At 39.8% G+C, this 14,623-nt stretch overlaps 1 protein-coding gene across 7 annotated transcripts in view; it reads right to left on the bottom strand.

Moving 5' to 3' along the window:
* Positions 1 to 14,623, bottom strand: part of LOC122552789 (transcriptional-regulating factor 1) — a 236,190-nt gene that overhangs the window by 49,670 nt on the left and 171,897 nt on the right. For all 7 annotated transcript variants that reach the window (XM_043695722.2, XM_043695729.2, XM_043695728.2 and 4 more), the window contains 5 exons: positions 10,836 to 11,199; positions 9,399 to 9,459; positions 5,444 to 5,583; positions 2,374 to 2,477; positions 1,026 to 1,101 (listed from right to left, as the gene is read on the bottom strand). In XM_043695722.2, the coding sequence (XP_043551657.2) occupies positions 1,026 to 1,101; positions 2,374 to 2,477; positions 5,444 to 5,583; positions 9,399 to 9,459; positions 10,836 to 11,199 (745 nt within the window). The remainder of the gene's footprint in view (positions 1 to 1,025; positions 1,102 to 2,373; positions 2,478 to 5,443; positions 5,584 to 9,398; positions 9,460 to 10,835; positions 11,200 to 14,623) is intronic.

Raw genomic sequence — 14,623 nt, 5'->3', positions numbered from 1 at the left:
CAACCCCACCAACCCATGGCCGAACATTTCAACTCCCCCTCCCACACTGCCAAGGACATGCAGGTCCTGGGCCTCCTCCATCGCCACTCCCTCACCACCCGACGCTTGGAGGAAGCAAACCTTATCTTCCGCCTCGGGAGCCTTCAACCCCAGGGCATCAATGTGGACTTCACCAGTTTCCTCATTTCCCCTCCCCGACCTTACCCCAGTTCCAAACTTTCCCCTCCCCGACTTTACCCCAGCACCACCCTCATGACCTGTCCCACCTGTCAATCTTCCTTCCCACCTATCTGCTCCACCCTCCTCTGACCTATTACCTTTACCCCCACCTCCATCCACCTAGTGCACTCTCAGCTACCTTCTCTCTAGCCCCACCCTGCTCCCATTTATCTCTCCACCCAAAAGCTCCCAGCCTCATTCCTGACGAAGAGCTCTGGCCTGAAATGTCAATTTTCCTGCTAAAGGAGTTGGGATTTCTGCTGAGGTTGTACAGGATATTGGTGAGGCCTCTTCCGGAGTACTGTGTCCAGTTCTGGTCTCCATGTTATCGGAAGGTATTATTCATCTGGAGGGGGTTCAGAAGTGATTTATCAGGATGTTGCCAGAGTGGAGGGATTGATTTATAAAGAGAGGCTATTTAGGGTGGGAATTTTTCACTGGCACATAGGAGGTTAACAGATTCCCTTAATAGAGGTTTACAAAATAACGAGAGGTATAGATAGAGTTAATCGTCTTAGTCCTTTCCCCAGAGTGGGGGATTTAAAGACTAGGGCGCATATTTTTAAAGACAGAGTGAGTCGTGTAGCCATAAGTAATGGTGGGTGCAGATATTGTTACAACAATTGAAAGACATTTAGATCAGTACATGGATAAGAAATGTTTGGAGGGATATGGGCCAAATGCAGGCAGTTTAGCATGGATTACAGTCAGCATAGACTGATTGGAACAAAGGATTTCTTTCCGTGCTTTTTGACCCTATCCAATGATTTTTTTAAAAAACTTGTGTGTGTCAAGATTTTACATACCAGCATAGTGATAATCAGCCAGTGGATGAGGTTTGGCTTTAATAGGCATCTTCATCAGTAAAATATCCACAGCTACCTACCATAAAAGGAAACAGAAAGACATTCAATATTTTCACAACATCCTGAAGGGCCACAATTTGCAAGAGAAACAGAACAGGAAAGCACAACATTCTTCATATTTATTGACAACTCCATTCTGTTTTTCCTGATTGTAAATTTTGGCACGATACATTTAGTTACACTCTTTTGTGCTATACTCAAATGAAACTTTGTAAAGAATTTACTTCCCTGTAATAAACTTTAAATCTCCAAAGTACAAAATCAGAAAAATTTGATAATTGGTTTCAGTCATATAACATATCGTTCATCAATCTCACACAGCCTCTTTTGCAGACATCATACATGTGGACAGAATTAGACGAATCAGTCATTACATAAATGAAGGGGTTAAGCCAATTATTCATTCATGGAAGTTGTACAATTAGTGCTAAATTGTTTTGTTTGAGATGTCATCAGAAATTGTACACAAAATAACAACATCTTTAAAATTTTGCTATCTTCCATAGAACTTATAACACATTTAAATTCAGCAGCTAAACTGACAGTGCTTACAAGAAAAAGACAGATGTAGCCAAAGCACTGTACACCATATATGAATAATGTTGACAGAGAAAAAGACATCTAGGTGGTTTATTGAGTTTCGGTTTCTTTTCCATTTCCTAATTCTTATCATTATTTATCAATACCTGATGTTTTACTGTGTAGAGATAAGATAAAGTGGTTTGATTGTGTGGATTACAACCATCAATGTTCTCTTAACCTCTATTTAGTAGGCTATACTAAGGAAAGAAAAAGTCACACAACAAAACATTAACCTTTGCAAATGCTTAACAACGTAACACCTTTCCAACCTATTTAGTTTATTACTTTCCAAAATTGCCTTTTTTCCTGTTATCGATACAGCGCATAAAAAGATGAAATTAAATTATTTTCCGCAAGGTTGTTCCTTAGCATAAGAAATCACTTCTACAGTTATTAAAACATAAATATTTCTTAATTTTCAAAATCCACAAAACAGAAATGTGTAATGTTTCATTTGAAGACCTTCAACAATGGTATATTTATGAACAAACTAGCACCACAGTAATAAAGAGGATGTGATTGAAAATACTTGGTTCTTACAAAATGAAACAGAAGCTGTGATTCTCATGAGCAACAATGATAAAATGTATTAAAATCCAGATCCACGACAATCTTTATCTTCCACTTGTTATCGGTGCACTTCAAAACAATTCAAAAGAAAATGTGTGTTGTACAAGCTGTAAACAAGTTTTAATGTCACACTTACCAAAATGTTACCATGTGCCTCAGAAAGACAATGGAGAGCAAGTTCTCGATTTGTCCCACCACCTGGTACCACACTAGAGCAAGCCATGTTCAGCAGGTCTTCCACTGTAAAAAAGTATAAAATCAAGTTTTATATAAAAGTTTTGATTTTTTTCATTAACTTCATAAACAATATCAAATAATCCAAGATTTCATGTCATGATTAAAAGCACAGGAGAATTTTTTGTGGTCTACAATGATTCCTTCATGAACAGTAGAACATATAGCTTTTTTTTATTGAATTGGGGTCTGTTGGATTAATTGTGAATAACTTGGTGTGTTTGCCTGCACAACATCTTTGAAAATACTTCAACATCCATGAGGGAATTCAGAATATTTCAAGGAAGCAAAAGCAATATGTAAAGGAAAGATTTTTTTTGTCTGCAAGTACAAGACAAAAATATAACTTGAGTGCTTTCTTTAAAAACAATGGAACTGTAGCAGAATCCTAAAAACTCATCTACACTAAAAATTGCCAGTGTGTTCAATTGATGAACCACTAGCAATTTAAATGTTTTGCAACCAACAATTAATTTTCATGACTTTGCTTATTTGCCAATATTTGGGAGATGTTAAAAACTTTCGGTCTTCAGAATGTTGGAAGACGTGGGCAGGGACCACATGTAAATTCCAATGCACTGACTATGCGGGAACTGCATGGAAAGTTGAAACTTCTGACAGACAGTTATTTGGAACCTTCCGACAAAGGTCCGACTTTGACTTAAAGTCAGAGATTTTACAGGAAAATGACCAATTTACCAAGTTAAAAGTCATACGACACCAGGTTATAGTCCAACAGGTTTATTTGAAGCACTAGCTTTCAGACTGCTGCCCAATTTACTGCAGTTAAGCAGAAAAATCTAGAGGGTTTAAAAACTGCTGACTCCAAGCTAACTGTAAAACTGATCCCGCAATGACCAACTCATCATTCCTCAACACCAGTGAATCCACTCAATCCAAGCCTACATGTCTCCATCACCATCAGCCAGATGCAACCAGTTTTGACAAAGGGTCAGTTAGACTCGAAACGTCAAATCTTTTCTCTCCTCACAGATGCTGCCAGACCTGCTCAGATTTTCCAGCATTTTCTCTTTTGGCAACCAGTTTCCTTTCTGCCCCACCACCCCCCTGCCCAAAGTTTCACACACCCTCTCTGAGTCCAACCTGTGCTGGACTGATCTTCCATAATCTTTAGGAGAAAGTGAGGACTGCAGATGCTGGAGATAAGAGCTGAAAATGTGTTGCTGGAAAAGCGCAGCAGGTCGGGCAGCATCCAAGGAGCAGGAGAATCGACGTTTCAGGCATGAGCCCTTCTTCAGGGATGTGTAGGTTAAGTGCGTAAGTCAAGGGGAAATGTAGACTAATAGGGTAGGAGAATGGGTCTGGGTGGGATACTCTTTGGAGGGTTGGTGTGGACTTGTTGCGCCAAATGGCCTGTTTCAGGAACCTTCTTCAGGATCTTCCATAATCATTGAGCTAACCCCCTCCTCAAACCACCTGGATAACCAAGACCACCAACACAAACCCACCTCAGACTTGATGTGACTGGACAGTACAGGGCCCAACCCATTGTCCTAACCCACTGCTCACCAACCATCAGCTGATCCACAACCCACTCTCCCCTATCTAATTCCCCCCACCACCCTTTCATCCAGACCTACATTCACCCCATCCCTCCCAAAGCTATCATAAACCCTCAGCTACTTACCTGGCATCTTACCTCAACATCTTTGTGCCTCCCTAAGCCTTTGTCCATTTCCCTTGCATGCTTTGTACGTCTCAGTAGGTATCAGTGACTTCAGGACTTAAAATCTTGGAATGTAGTAGGCAATGTTGAAAGAGGTGTGTTTTCAACAATGATCCTTTTCACTGCTGGCTGCATGGCTTGTTGTTCTGGTCTACATGACTTCAGCTGAGAAGTTCCTGATCCCAGACATGGAATCTTAGAGTCCCTAGTGTGGAAACAGGCCATTTGGCCCAACAAGTCCACACCAACCCTCCAAAGAGTATCCCACCCAGACCCATTCTCCTACCCTATTACTCTACATTTCCCCTTGACTAATGCACTTAACCTACACATCCCTAAACACTATGGGCAATTTAGCATGGCCAATTCGCTCAACCTACACATCTCTGGACTGTGGAAGGAAACCAAAGCACCCAGAGGAAACCCACGCAGACATGGGGGGAATGTGGCAAACTCCACACAGACAGACAATCACCTGAGGCTGGAATTGAACCCGGGTTCCTGCTGATGTAAGGCAGCAGTGCTAACCACTGAGCCACTGTGCCACCCCTACATTTGTGTGGAAAACTCCAAAGGAAAGTGTGCATTTCTTTTTCCTGTAAGTTTGTAAACTGGGTTTATGGGCCTGATCAGACAATCTGGACCCAAGTGTTTGGCAAAGGCTTCCCACCTACTACGTACACCAAACAATCAATGACAGAACTAGATGCAGGAAATCAATTGTGTTTTTCTCCTCCCAGGCCAAAAGATATAAATGCACTGTCCTGCCCACTGAGATCAGCCACACCACAGCAAAGACCAAGAGCCTTGGGTCTGTCTAGCTCAAATGCATGTCACACAATGCATGTATTTGGAGATATCTGAATCCATTTCAAGATTCTTAAATGAAATATTAAAAAGCAATGAAAGTGCGAATGAAAATAAAAGCATTTCAGTCTCACCATAACTCTACAGACATTTTAACATTACATCAATTGGAAATTCAAGGAGTCAGATTATGTCAGTCTCTAAAATATCAGATAATGGCTCCAAAGAGTTGGTGCTCAATTGGGTCCTGGATGCTGACCAAGAAAGGATCACTGGCTGAATGTAGTCCAGAACCACAAGTATCTGAAGCTGAAAGGAAAATTCATTGATAACCAATCATTAAATTCTTAGTGGGGTCTTCATATGGTTGTGGAAAGTAGAAAATAAAGTTGTAAAAGGTAGGACATTAGGCATAAACTTTTCTGATAAAACCATCTACGTAATGGACTAAACTGCAAAATTTGAAGAGGCACAAAACCTTTTTGTTGCATTTCTGGGTCTTCCAGTTCACACCAAGGCTTCCACACCAGGTCTGCTTTGGAGATATCATTTTCAACCAATGACCTTTCTCGCAATACTGGAATCGCTGCTTGAAACCGTAACCCCATATTGATTCGCCTAACAAAATAAGTACACATTTCAGTATTTCCAAACAACAGTTAAACTGCTACAAGATTAGTGGATTGAAATTGTATTGGCAAGATCCAAATTTCAAAATTTAATAAACATATTTAGTCATAATCATTAGTATTCCATATGAAACACTAATTCAAATGAAACTTCAAACCTTGAAATTATTTTTATTTTAAAAGTAATTCCAGTTCCAATAAGATTCAACCTTCACGCAGCCCAAGCAGCAACCAATACTAACTGAAAATCTTTCGCGAAGTCAGTATCTTCATGATTAATTTTAAAACACTGATATTGAAAAACTGAATACTCAAACAAACACAAAGTTGGTCTTATCTCGTCAAAGCCAGAATATCATTAGTCCTGGTTTTGCTTCGTGCTGCTGGCTTTGACTTTTGGTATCCCAAAGACTTATCCAGAGTCCCCGCCTATTTCTACTCTTATATGCTACTCCTTGTTTTCATCAGCTGGAACTGCAACAGTTCCCAGATGTACATTGCAGACTCCCAGCTCAACATCACCAACTATCCCTCAGACTCTTCAAATGTCCATGAGTCATTGTATTGCTTGTCTTGCATCCAATAGCGAACGAGGAGAAATTTTCACCAAATACTGGGAACAGTGTCGATCTCTTTTGCCGAATAACTATCCAAGGCTGAAGTAGACAATTTGCAATCTTGATACTTGACTTAAAGTTGAAGTACGCTTCCAAACATATACCTGTTCCATCACCAAGAAATCACTGATGTTAGATTTTGTTTAATTTTATCAAACGGTTCACATTTCCATGCTTATCTCAATTATTTGAGCGAAGTAACAAGGAATATTTTGTAGTGGTTCAAATATTAATTACTTGTGGCATCAATGGCTACATATGTTGTCCATCCCTAACTGCCGTGTGTGTGGGTGAGCTGCCTGCTTTAACTGTGCAATCTGTAAGTTTTAGGTGATGCACAGGTATTTAGAGGGTTCCAGGATTTTTTGAGTTACTGACAGTGAAGGAACAGATATATAGTTCCAAAACAGGATGGTGAGTGGCTTCGAGATTGGATTTATCCTGCTTTGTGTGTACAGGACGTACCTGGGCAACCTTCACCATTACTGAATAGTTACCAGTGTTATAGCATACTGGAACAGGCTGGCTAGGAGTATTGCAAGTTCTGGATCACAAGTCTTCAGTATGATAGTCCATTGCCTTTGCAGCATCTTATGTCATCAGCCATTTCTTGACACCATGTGAAAGATTAGCATCTGTGAAATTTGGGGACTTCCAAAGGATCATCCACTTAATACTTCTGACTGAAGATTGTTACAAATGCCTCAGTCTTGTCTTTTCCACTGACTTGCTGGGGTCACCCACCATTGAGGATGGGGATATAAGTGTAGACCGCCTCCTCCACTGAGTTTTTTGACTGACCACCACCATTCACAACGAGATATGGCAGGATTGCTGAGCCTAGATCTCATTCTTTGAAATCGCTTAGCTTTGTCTATCCCTTGCTGCTTATACAGAGGCCCCGGTTTGCAGCTTCACCATGTTGACCCCTTATTTTTTAGGTATACCCAGTGCTGCCCAGTTGTTCTGGCAATTTCTTTTTCAGTGTAACAGAACAGCTCAGTGGAATCATATAATAATAAAACGTGGGAGAAACTATTATTCACCAGCCCTGTCCTTTTCCCAATGCCCCACAAATAATTGCCTTTCAAGTATTTACTCAATCTCTTTTGTAAGTTACTATTGGATTTTTCTTCACCTCCCTTGCAAGAAGGTCATCCCCAACCATCATAATTCACTGTGTAAAAACATTTTCTTGCTCAACTTTACAAATTACTTTACATCTGCATCTTCTGGTTACAGTCCCTTCTGGTACTGAGAAGTCCTTCCTTTTCTTTGTTTTCAGAACCCTTCATGATTTGGAACATCTCTAGCTTTCTTATTCTTTTCTGCTATAAGGGCAACTGCCCTATTCATTCACAGGATGTGGGAGTCACTAGCTGGACAACATTTATCAGTTTTCTCTAAGTGATCTTGGAAACAAAGGTGAAGGTGAACTGCCTTCTTGAACTGCTGCAGTCCTTATAGTATAGGGGAGGAATGCTTGAATCTACCCAGTGAGGGTGAAGGTACAGAAACATAGTTCCAAATCTGGGTGGTGTGTGGCTTTGAGCGGAACTTGCATTTTGTGGTATTCCCACACATCAGTATTTTGTCTTTCTGGTCAGCAGAAGTCAAACTTTGGAAGGAGCTATCCAAGATGCCTTAAATGAGTCGTTTAAATGCATCATTTGGGCAGTTCACACTTCTGCTACTGTGTGTTAATGATTAAGTGAATGCTGAAAATGTTAAATGGAATACAAAGCTTGGTTAGCTCAGTTGGCTGAATAGCTGATGTGCAATTCAGAATGATACCAAGAGCTGACATTACTACGAAGGTCCCACTTTCTCAACCCTGCCCCTTGTCTGGGATATCCTCAGGTTTAACCCTCAGGTTAAACTCATCACCAGCTGTCTCTCTCCAATGAGAGCACAGCCCTAAGGTCTCTTGGACTATGGCGACTTCACCTAGTTAGATGGAGTCCCAATCAAGTACGGTGCTTTGTCTCTAGATGTTTTTAATCTTCCAGAATCTTGTTGGAGCTGCACTTGTCGAAGCAAATAGGAATTAATCCATCGGGCTTTGAGGAGTCAGGAGGTATGTTCATCTGTGGATTCTACTGTACCATCTCAAAGGTAGAAGATCCTTTGTGAAGTGTGGTGTTCAGAATTCACTCAGACATTTTATTTGAGCTAAGACTTAACCAGTAATAAATAAAGGTTTGGAATAACCTCAGACTTTGCACACCAGTACCTCTTTGCAAAGTCAAGAATGATGATCAAAAACAACAGGCCCTGGAGGAACAGCCTTAGTGAAAGAGATTATTGTTTCCTGTTTGGATTATGACAAAAGTAGAAGTGAGGGCAGAGTTGAGCAAATTTGTAGCTCTGAAAGTGAGTACCAAATATTAGACTGTGGGATTTTGAAAGTGCAATTGTATGTGGGTTAGGGCGAGTGTTTTCAAGGAGCAGGTACAAAGGCAACAAAATTGAGATAGGGTAGGGAGGTATGGGTACAGAATGGTCCATTATGATTAGAGATGACCTTATCTCGAAAATGTTGAAAGTAGCACAGCCAGGTGAGATAGTAAGGTCAAGGGGCTGGCTGTAAATATTCATACTGTTTTAGATCTACCTTCATAACTTGTTTCTTGACCTTCAAAAGATATATGTAAATACACACCCAGAATTCTTGGCTCCTGCGCCGTCTTTAAAAATACTATATAATGCAACTGATTTTCATTCACTCCAGTCTTCCTACAAAAATTCATCACTTCACTTTTCTGTGCCTAAGTTCCACCGGTCATGTTCTGCCCATTTCAACAGTCTCCTCAAATCTATTACTATCCTCCTCTTTGTTGGCTAGCTTGTACATTTTGAACTATGAATCTATTCAAAATCAAGACATTTCTAAGCCAAGAAATATGGGGATAGCAATGTGTAGTTCCCTCGATTTTGAGGGACATTGAAGTTTTCCCTTCCAAAGTGTAATTATTTTGGAATAGAGTGGAAGATAGAACAAACACAAAAAAGCTTTTTAAAATAATTTTAAAGAGATTGATAATACTGTGACAGAGCATGAACATTTGAATGAAGCATCAATGTGTGCTTCAATAGGCAACGCAGTTTTCTCGAGTGTGGAAGGGAAGGGCATGAACAACCAATTTCACTGTACTGTCTTAAGCATTAGTTAAAAGAGGTCACTTACGGTTCAATATCAACAGTTTGCTCCCCAGGACCAGGGGTTATTGTCAATGCATCAATGCTATCTGAAATCAGGGCAAAACAATAGTAAGAGGTCATTCTTCAATCATGCGTCAGTTAAAAAAAAAGAATTTTTTGTAATATTAACTAAAACAGTCATTAGTTCGTACTTTGTGATATGGCTTCAATCTAACCAACCCAGGGAATATTTGCATTTTACTTAAGACATATGGCAACACAAGAACCAGAGCAGGACATTCAACCTGGACCTTTTCCACCATTCAAGAAGAAAATGGCTGATACATACTCCATTCACCTGCTATTAGACCTTATCCCTTAACGCTATTTTTCTAATAAAAACCTATCCTCTCAATTCTTAATAGGTTGAACTGACCCAACATTGACCATGTTTCGGGAAACAGTTTCAGAATTCCATTCCTCTTGTAAAATAGAGCTGCCTGATTTCACTCCTTCCTCGAGTTCAAATTTTAAGATTTCACCTCATCACTTTGAATTTCTAGCAGAAAGGCTAGATGCAGTATTTCATTGCTTTAAAGATGCAGTATTTCTATTTCCTTCAGTTTAGAATTTAATCAAACTTATACAAACAAGTATCAAATAAAGCTTAAACTACAATATTGTTCTCATGAAAAAATTGTGTATCTGAACTCAATCTATCCGCTCTGTGTAATGTTGTCAAACTGAACAATATTCATGTGTCTGACTAAGGCTCTGTACATTTGAAGTATAATTCTTCACTTTTCAATTGTAGCTCTTTGAAACAAAAGACAAAATGTCATTACTAGTTTTGATAAATTCTTGTGCCTACACAATAGTTTCTAATTTTACCTAAGTCACTTGACTATCAAAGCTAAGTACGGATATACCAGTTTTAAAGACTGTCAGAATACCAAATTATAAGTAACTTCCTCAGCAACATATGATCTGAAATTAGAATGTATAATGCAATTACAATGTTATTCAGGAAATGTTAGTTGGCACAGAACATTTAAAAGTCTACTACATACATGGGTTCCCAAAATCCATCATACAGCAGCCAAGAACAAACATTGAAACCATTTCGTTGTACATTAAACAGGAGACCTTTACCAGCTAGAAACATAACGTGTACCTAATTAAATTCATCCAGCAAAAAAAGTATGAACTCAAGCTCAAGCACTTAGCCATAATCAACAAAAAACAATGTAAACAAGTCTGACGAAAGTCATTTAACATTGTGTTCAAACCTTTCTTAAACTGCAACCTAGCAGAATTTGTTAAACTGCTTGGCTTGGAGAATATGACCAACTAAAAAAAAAACCCAAGTATAACGATGTTGAAACAACTCCCTGAAATTTGAATCAAACCAAATTCAAGATTGAATCTTCTCAATGAAAAAAAATCAGTACCTATACAGCAAAGTTAAACATAAAATACTCACTGGTACGGCCAAGCAGGATGCGTGGTGTCGAAGGGGTGAGCGGCAATGCAGTGTAAGTGCCAATGTACGAAGATGAAATGACACTGCTGAAAAGGCCAGAGCCTTGTCTCACTGGACTTAACATCGGGGGTGGTGTGTAGGGTGGGAGCTCGTGTGTCCTGTCCAGCAGGTGATCTCCCATGATTCTTGGTGAACGGAGCTGACTTTGGTACAGCGTAGCGCCTTGATATGAAGCAGAGAGGTTGACAGAAGGTGGAGGAATGTAGAGGGGCTCTGGTCGATGCCGATACTTCTTTTTGTCTCGCTGAGTTCTGTAGCTATCTTCTGACTGTGAACCACTGGGTTGACACTTTCGGATAGATTCCTAAGAAGTTTATAGTTTGAATTTTATTGTTTTTTTTTAAACAAAGATTGAGAATAAATAATGCATGGAAAATGTAATATTAATTGAATAATCAGCTGAAGATGTGAAACAAAAACAGAAATTGCTGGAGAAAGCCAGCAGGTCTGGTAGCATCTATGGCTGGAAAGCAAAGTTAATAGTTGAGTCCAGTTAGCAGATCCCTGGTAATCTGACAACTGGACTCAAAACATTAACTCTGCTTTCCCACCACAGTCACTGCCACACCGCTGAGTTTCTCCAGGAATTTCCACCTTTTGTTTCAAATCAGAAGATGTTGTTCTGATTCCTTTTTGCATAAAGGCTATGTTCCCTTTCCAAGCAAGGACTTCCCCCTCATCTCCAACATTAAAGATGGACTCAGTAAGTACATAAGATTAAATGTAGGAAAAAAAATGGTCAAGAGAAAAACAGAATCACTGTGAAAACAAGGAGCACCAATCATCCAAAGGTACAATTACAAATTTAAAAATAAGCATATTAAAGGAAGAACAGCACATCTAACTCTGTACCCTGCTCATGCATCAGTAGAGGAAACAAAAATTGAAACAGAAACAGATCAACATGCACACACTTTCCCTCTGAAAGCCTTGTTAGTGGGAGTAAACGTATATTTTTAAGCATACAGAAGAAGCAATATTACAGCACTCCTTCGAAAGCAAGTCAAACAGCTGGCATTAGCATTACAGCATAATCCTCCACTGATTTCAAAGGGGTAAGGGTATGGCAGAGTTACTAACTTGAGGATTTTTGGAAATAAATTTATTTTCCCTTATATCTCAGTAAAACCATGAACTAAGGATTGTGAATGTGAAGACTCAACTAGCGATTTGGCTCATTGCTGGTTGATGACATACACAGAGAAGCAATGTGAGTTTCAAACGGCATTAGCATTGCCTCCAAATTCAATTCTAGAAGAGCCAGTTTACTCCAAAGAATACCTGCTACTAGATGGATATAAAATAACAATAGCTGCCACAGTACACAGGTGTGTGCCTGGCTGTCTGAAAGGCTACTGAGAGTTGTTGGGCAACTACAAATTCTAGAGAGGATGGAAATAAAGAAGCAATGTTTAAAATTTTGCGTGTCTTTAAGGTTGAGAGAGAAGTAATCTCTCATTTACTATGGCTAATCTATATAGCCTGCAGGTCCCTTGGATGCTACAGGAAATCCAGCTAACCTGAACATTTGACTGGGGGAGGAAATCAGAGGATCGAGAGGAAATCCACAAAAACACCATCAGTTGCCCCAGGTCCCTGGTTCTGTGAGGCAGCAGTGCTAACCATTTCATACAGGTGGAGAGGAAATCAAGGTGACTTTTTTTGTGTTCGAGTAAGTAATAATAGTATTTTACAGACTAAGCAGGAGCAGCTCCCAAAGTGTTTTGAAGTATAACATGAAGAACTGCATATGTTGGGCACTGAAAACAAAAACTGAAATTGCTGGTGGTACATAGCAGGTTTAGCAACTTCTGTGGGGAGAAAGCAGAGGTAATATTTCGATTCCAGTAACTCTTCAGAATGACCAGATGTAGAGTCACCATGATGTTTAAACAAAAGGTTCACTCTGCTTTCCATAGATGCTGCCAACCTGCTGAGTTCTACCAGCAATTTCTATTTTAATTACTTTAAAACATAGCTGTTTCATTACAAGTAAATCTTGTGAACAATGGACCATTTTAATCTGAATAAAAAACATGTAGAACAGTCATGAGCCATCAAACCAAGGTGGTCCAAGGAGGAAGTTCACTTCCTTACAGTGAGATTAATCAATGACTGATGTTATGGGTTTTTTGCATGCCAGTTTCCAGGCCATCTTATACAGTCATAGAGATGTACAGCATGGAAACAGACTCTTCGGTCCAACCCGTCCACTGCACCTTCGAAATTCTTTTAGTACGCATTTTAGAAAAGCATTTGTAATTACTTTGGACATTTCCACAATCTCTGGCAGGGTCAGGGACTGTACTCTTCAATAAAAGCTCTTCCAAGCCTAATTATATAATTTTAGCTTTTAATTTTTCCTCACAAGCCTTCATTTGTTTTTCAGTTGATAATTCAACCCCACTCAGACCATTCACTTCAGGTTTCCCAGCACTGCCTTTTGTCCCCCCATTCTATTCTGAGATTTTCACCCATAATCATCTAAGTTAACTTACTAAGCTGTTCTAGTCATAACATTTAATAGTGAAAGAGGCATACAGCACAGAAACAGACCCGTTGGCCCAACTCACCTATACTAACCAGGTTTCCTAAACTGAACTAGTCCTATTTGCCTCTGTTTGTCCCTTATCCCCCTTTCCTATCCATGTACTCATCCAAATTTCTTTTAAATGTTATAATTATACATGCCTCTATCACTTCCTCTGGTAGTTGGCTCCATATACACACCACCCGCTGTGTACAAAATGTTGCCCTTCAGGTCCATTTTAAATCTTTCCCCTCTCACTCACCTTTAATGAATGCCCTCCAGTTACGGACACCCTTACCCTCGGAAAAAACCTTGGCTATTCACCTTATCTATGCCTCTCATGATTTTACAAACCTCTACAATGTCACCCCTCAGCCTCCATTGCTCCAGGCAAAAAAAATCCCAGCCTTGCCTGATAACTCAAACTGTCCAGTCTTGGTAGCATCCTTGTAAATCTTTTTTGCATCCTTTCCAGTTTAATAACTTTCTTCCTGTAGATGGGTGATGAGGATTTTAGGTAGTACTCCAAATGTGACTCTACGAGGATATTGTACTGCTGTAACATAACATCCCAACTCTTGTATTCAGTGATCTGACCAATGAAGGCATTAATGCCAAACACCTTCTTCACCACCCTGTCTACCTGTGTCGCTAATTTCAAGCAACTATGACCTGCACCCCTAGGTTTCTCTGTTTAGTAACACTCCCCAGGGTCCAACACTGACTGTGTCAGTCCTGCACTGGTTTGTCATACCAAAATATATTACCTCGCATTTATCAGAATTAAACTCCATCTGCCATTACTGGCCCAGTTGCTTAATATCTTGTTGTACTCTTAGATAACCTTCTTCACTTCACTGTACTACCAATCTTGGTGTCATTTGCAATTTACAAATATGTCTCCAATATTCTCATACAAATCATTGATATAAGTAATGAACAACAGTGGACCCACCATCGATCCGAGAGGATCATCGATTTTCCTGCTCCTTGGATGCTGCCTGACCTGCTGTGCTTTTCCAGCACCACTCTAATCTTGACTCTAATCTCCAGCATCTGGTCACAGGTCTTTAGTTTGAACAACCCTCTAACTCCTGTGTTGCCAATTTTGAACCCAATTGGCTAGCTCTCCCTGGATTCCATGTGAGCTAACCTTACGAACCAGTCTACCATACAAAACCTTGACAAAGGCCTTGCT

This window comes from Chiloscyllium plagiosum, unplaced genomic scaffold (assembly GCF_037043375.1).
Source record: "Chiloscyllium plagiosum isolate Xiang-an unplaced genomic scaffold, Cpla_swu_hap1 HiC_scaffold_10, whole genome shotgun sequence".
In the NCBI taxonomy this organism is placed as follows: domain Eukaryota; kingdom Metazoa; phylum Chordata; class Chondrichthyes; order Orectolobiformes; family Hemiscylliidae; genus Chiloscyllium; species Chiloscyllium plagiosum.
Note: the sequence above shows the minus strand (reverse complement) of the source record. Positions and strands in the feature narration are given on the sequence as shown.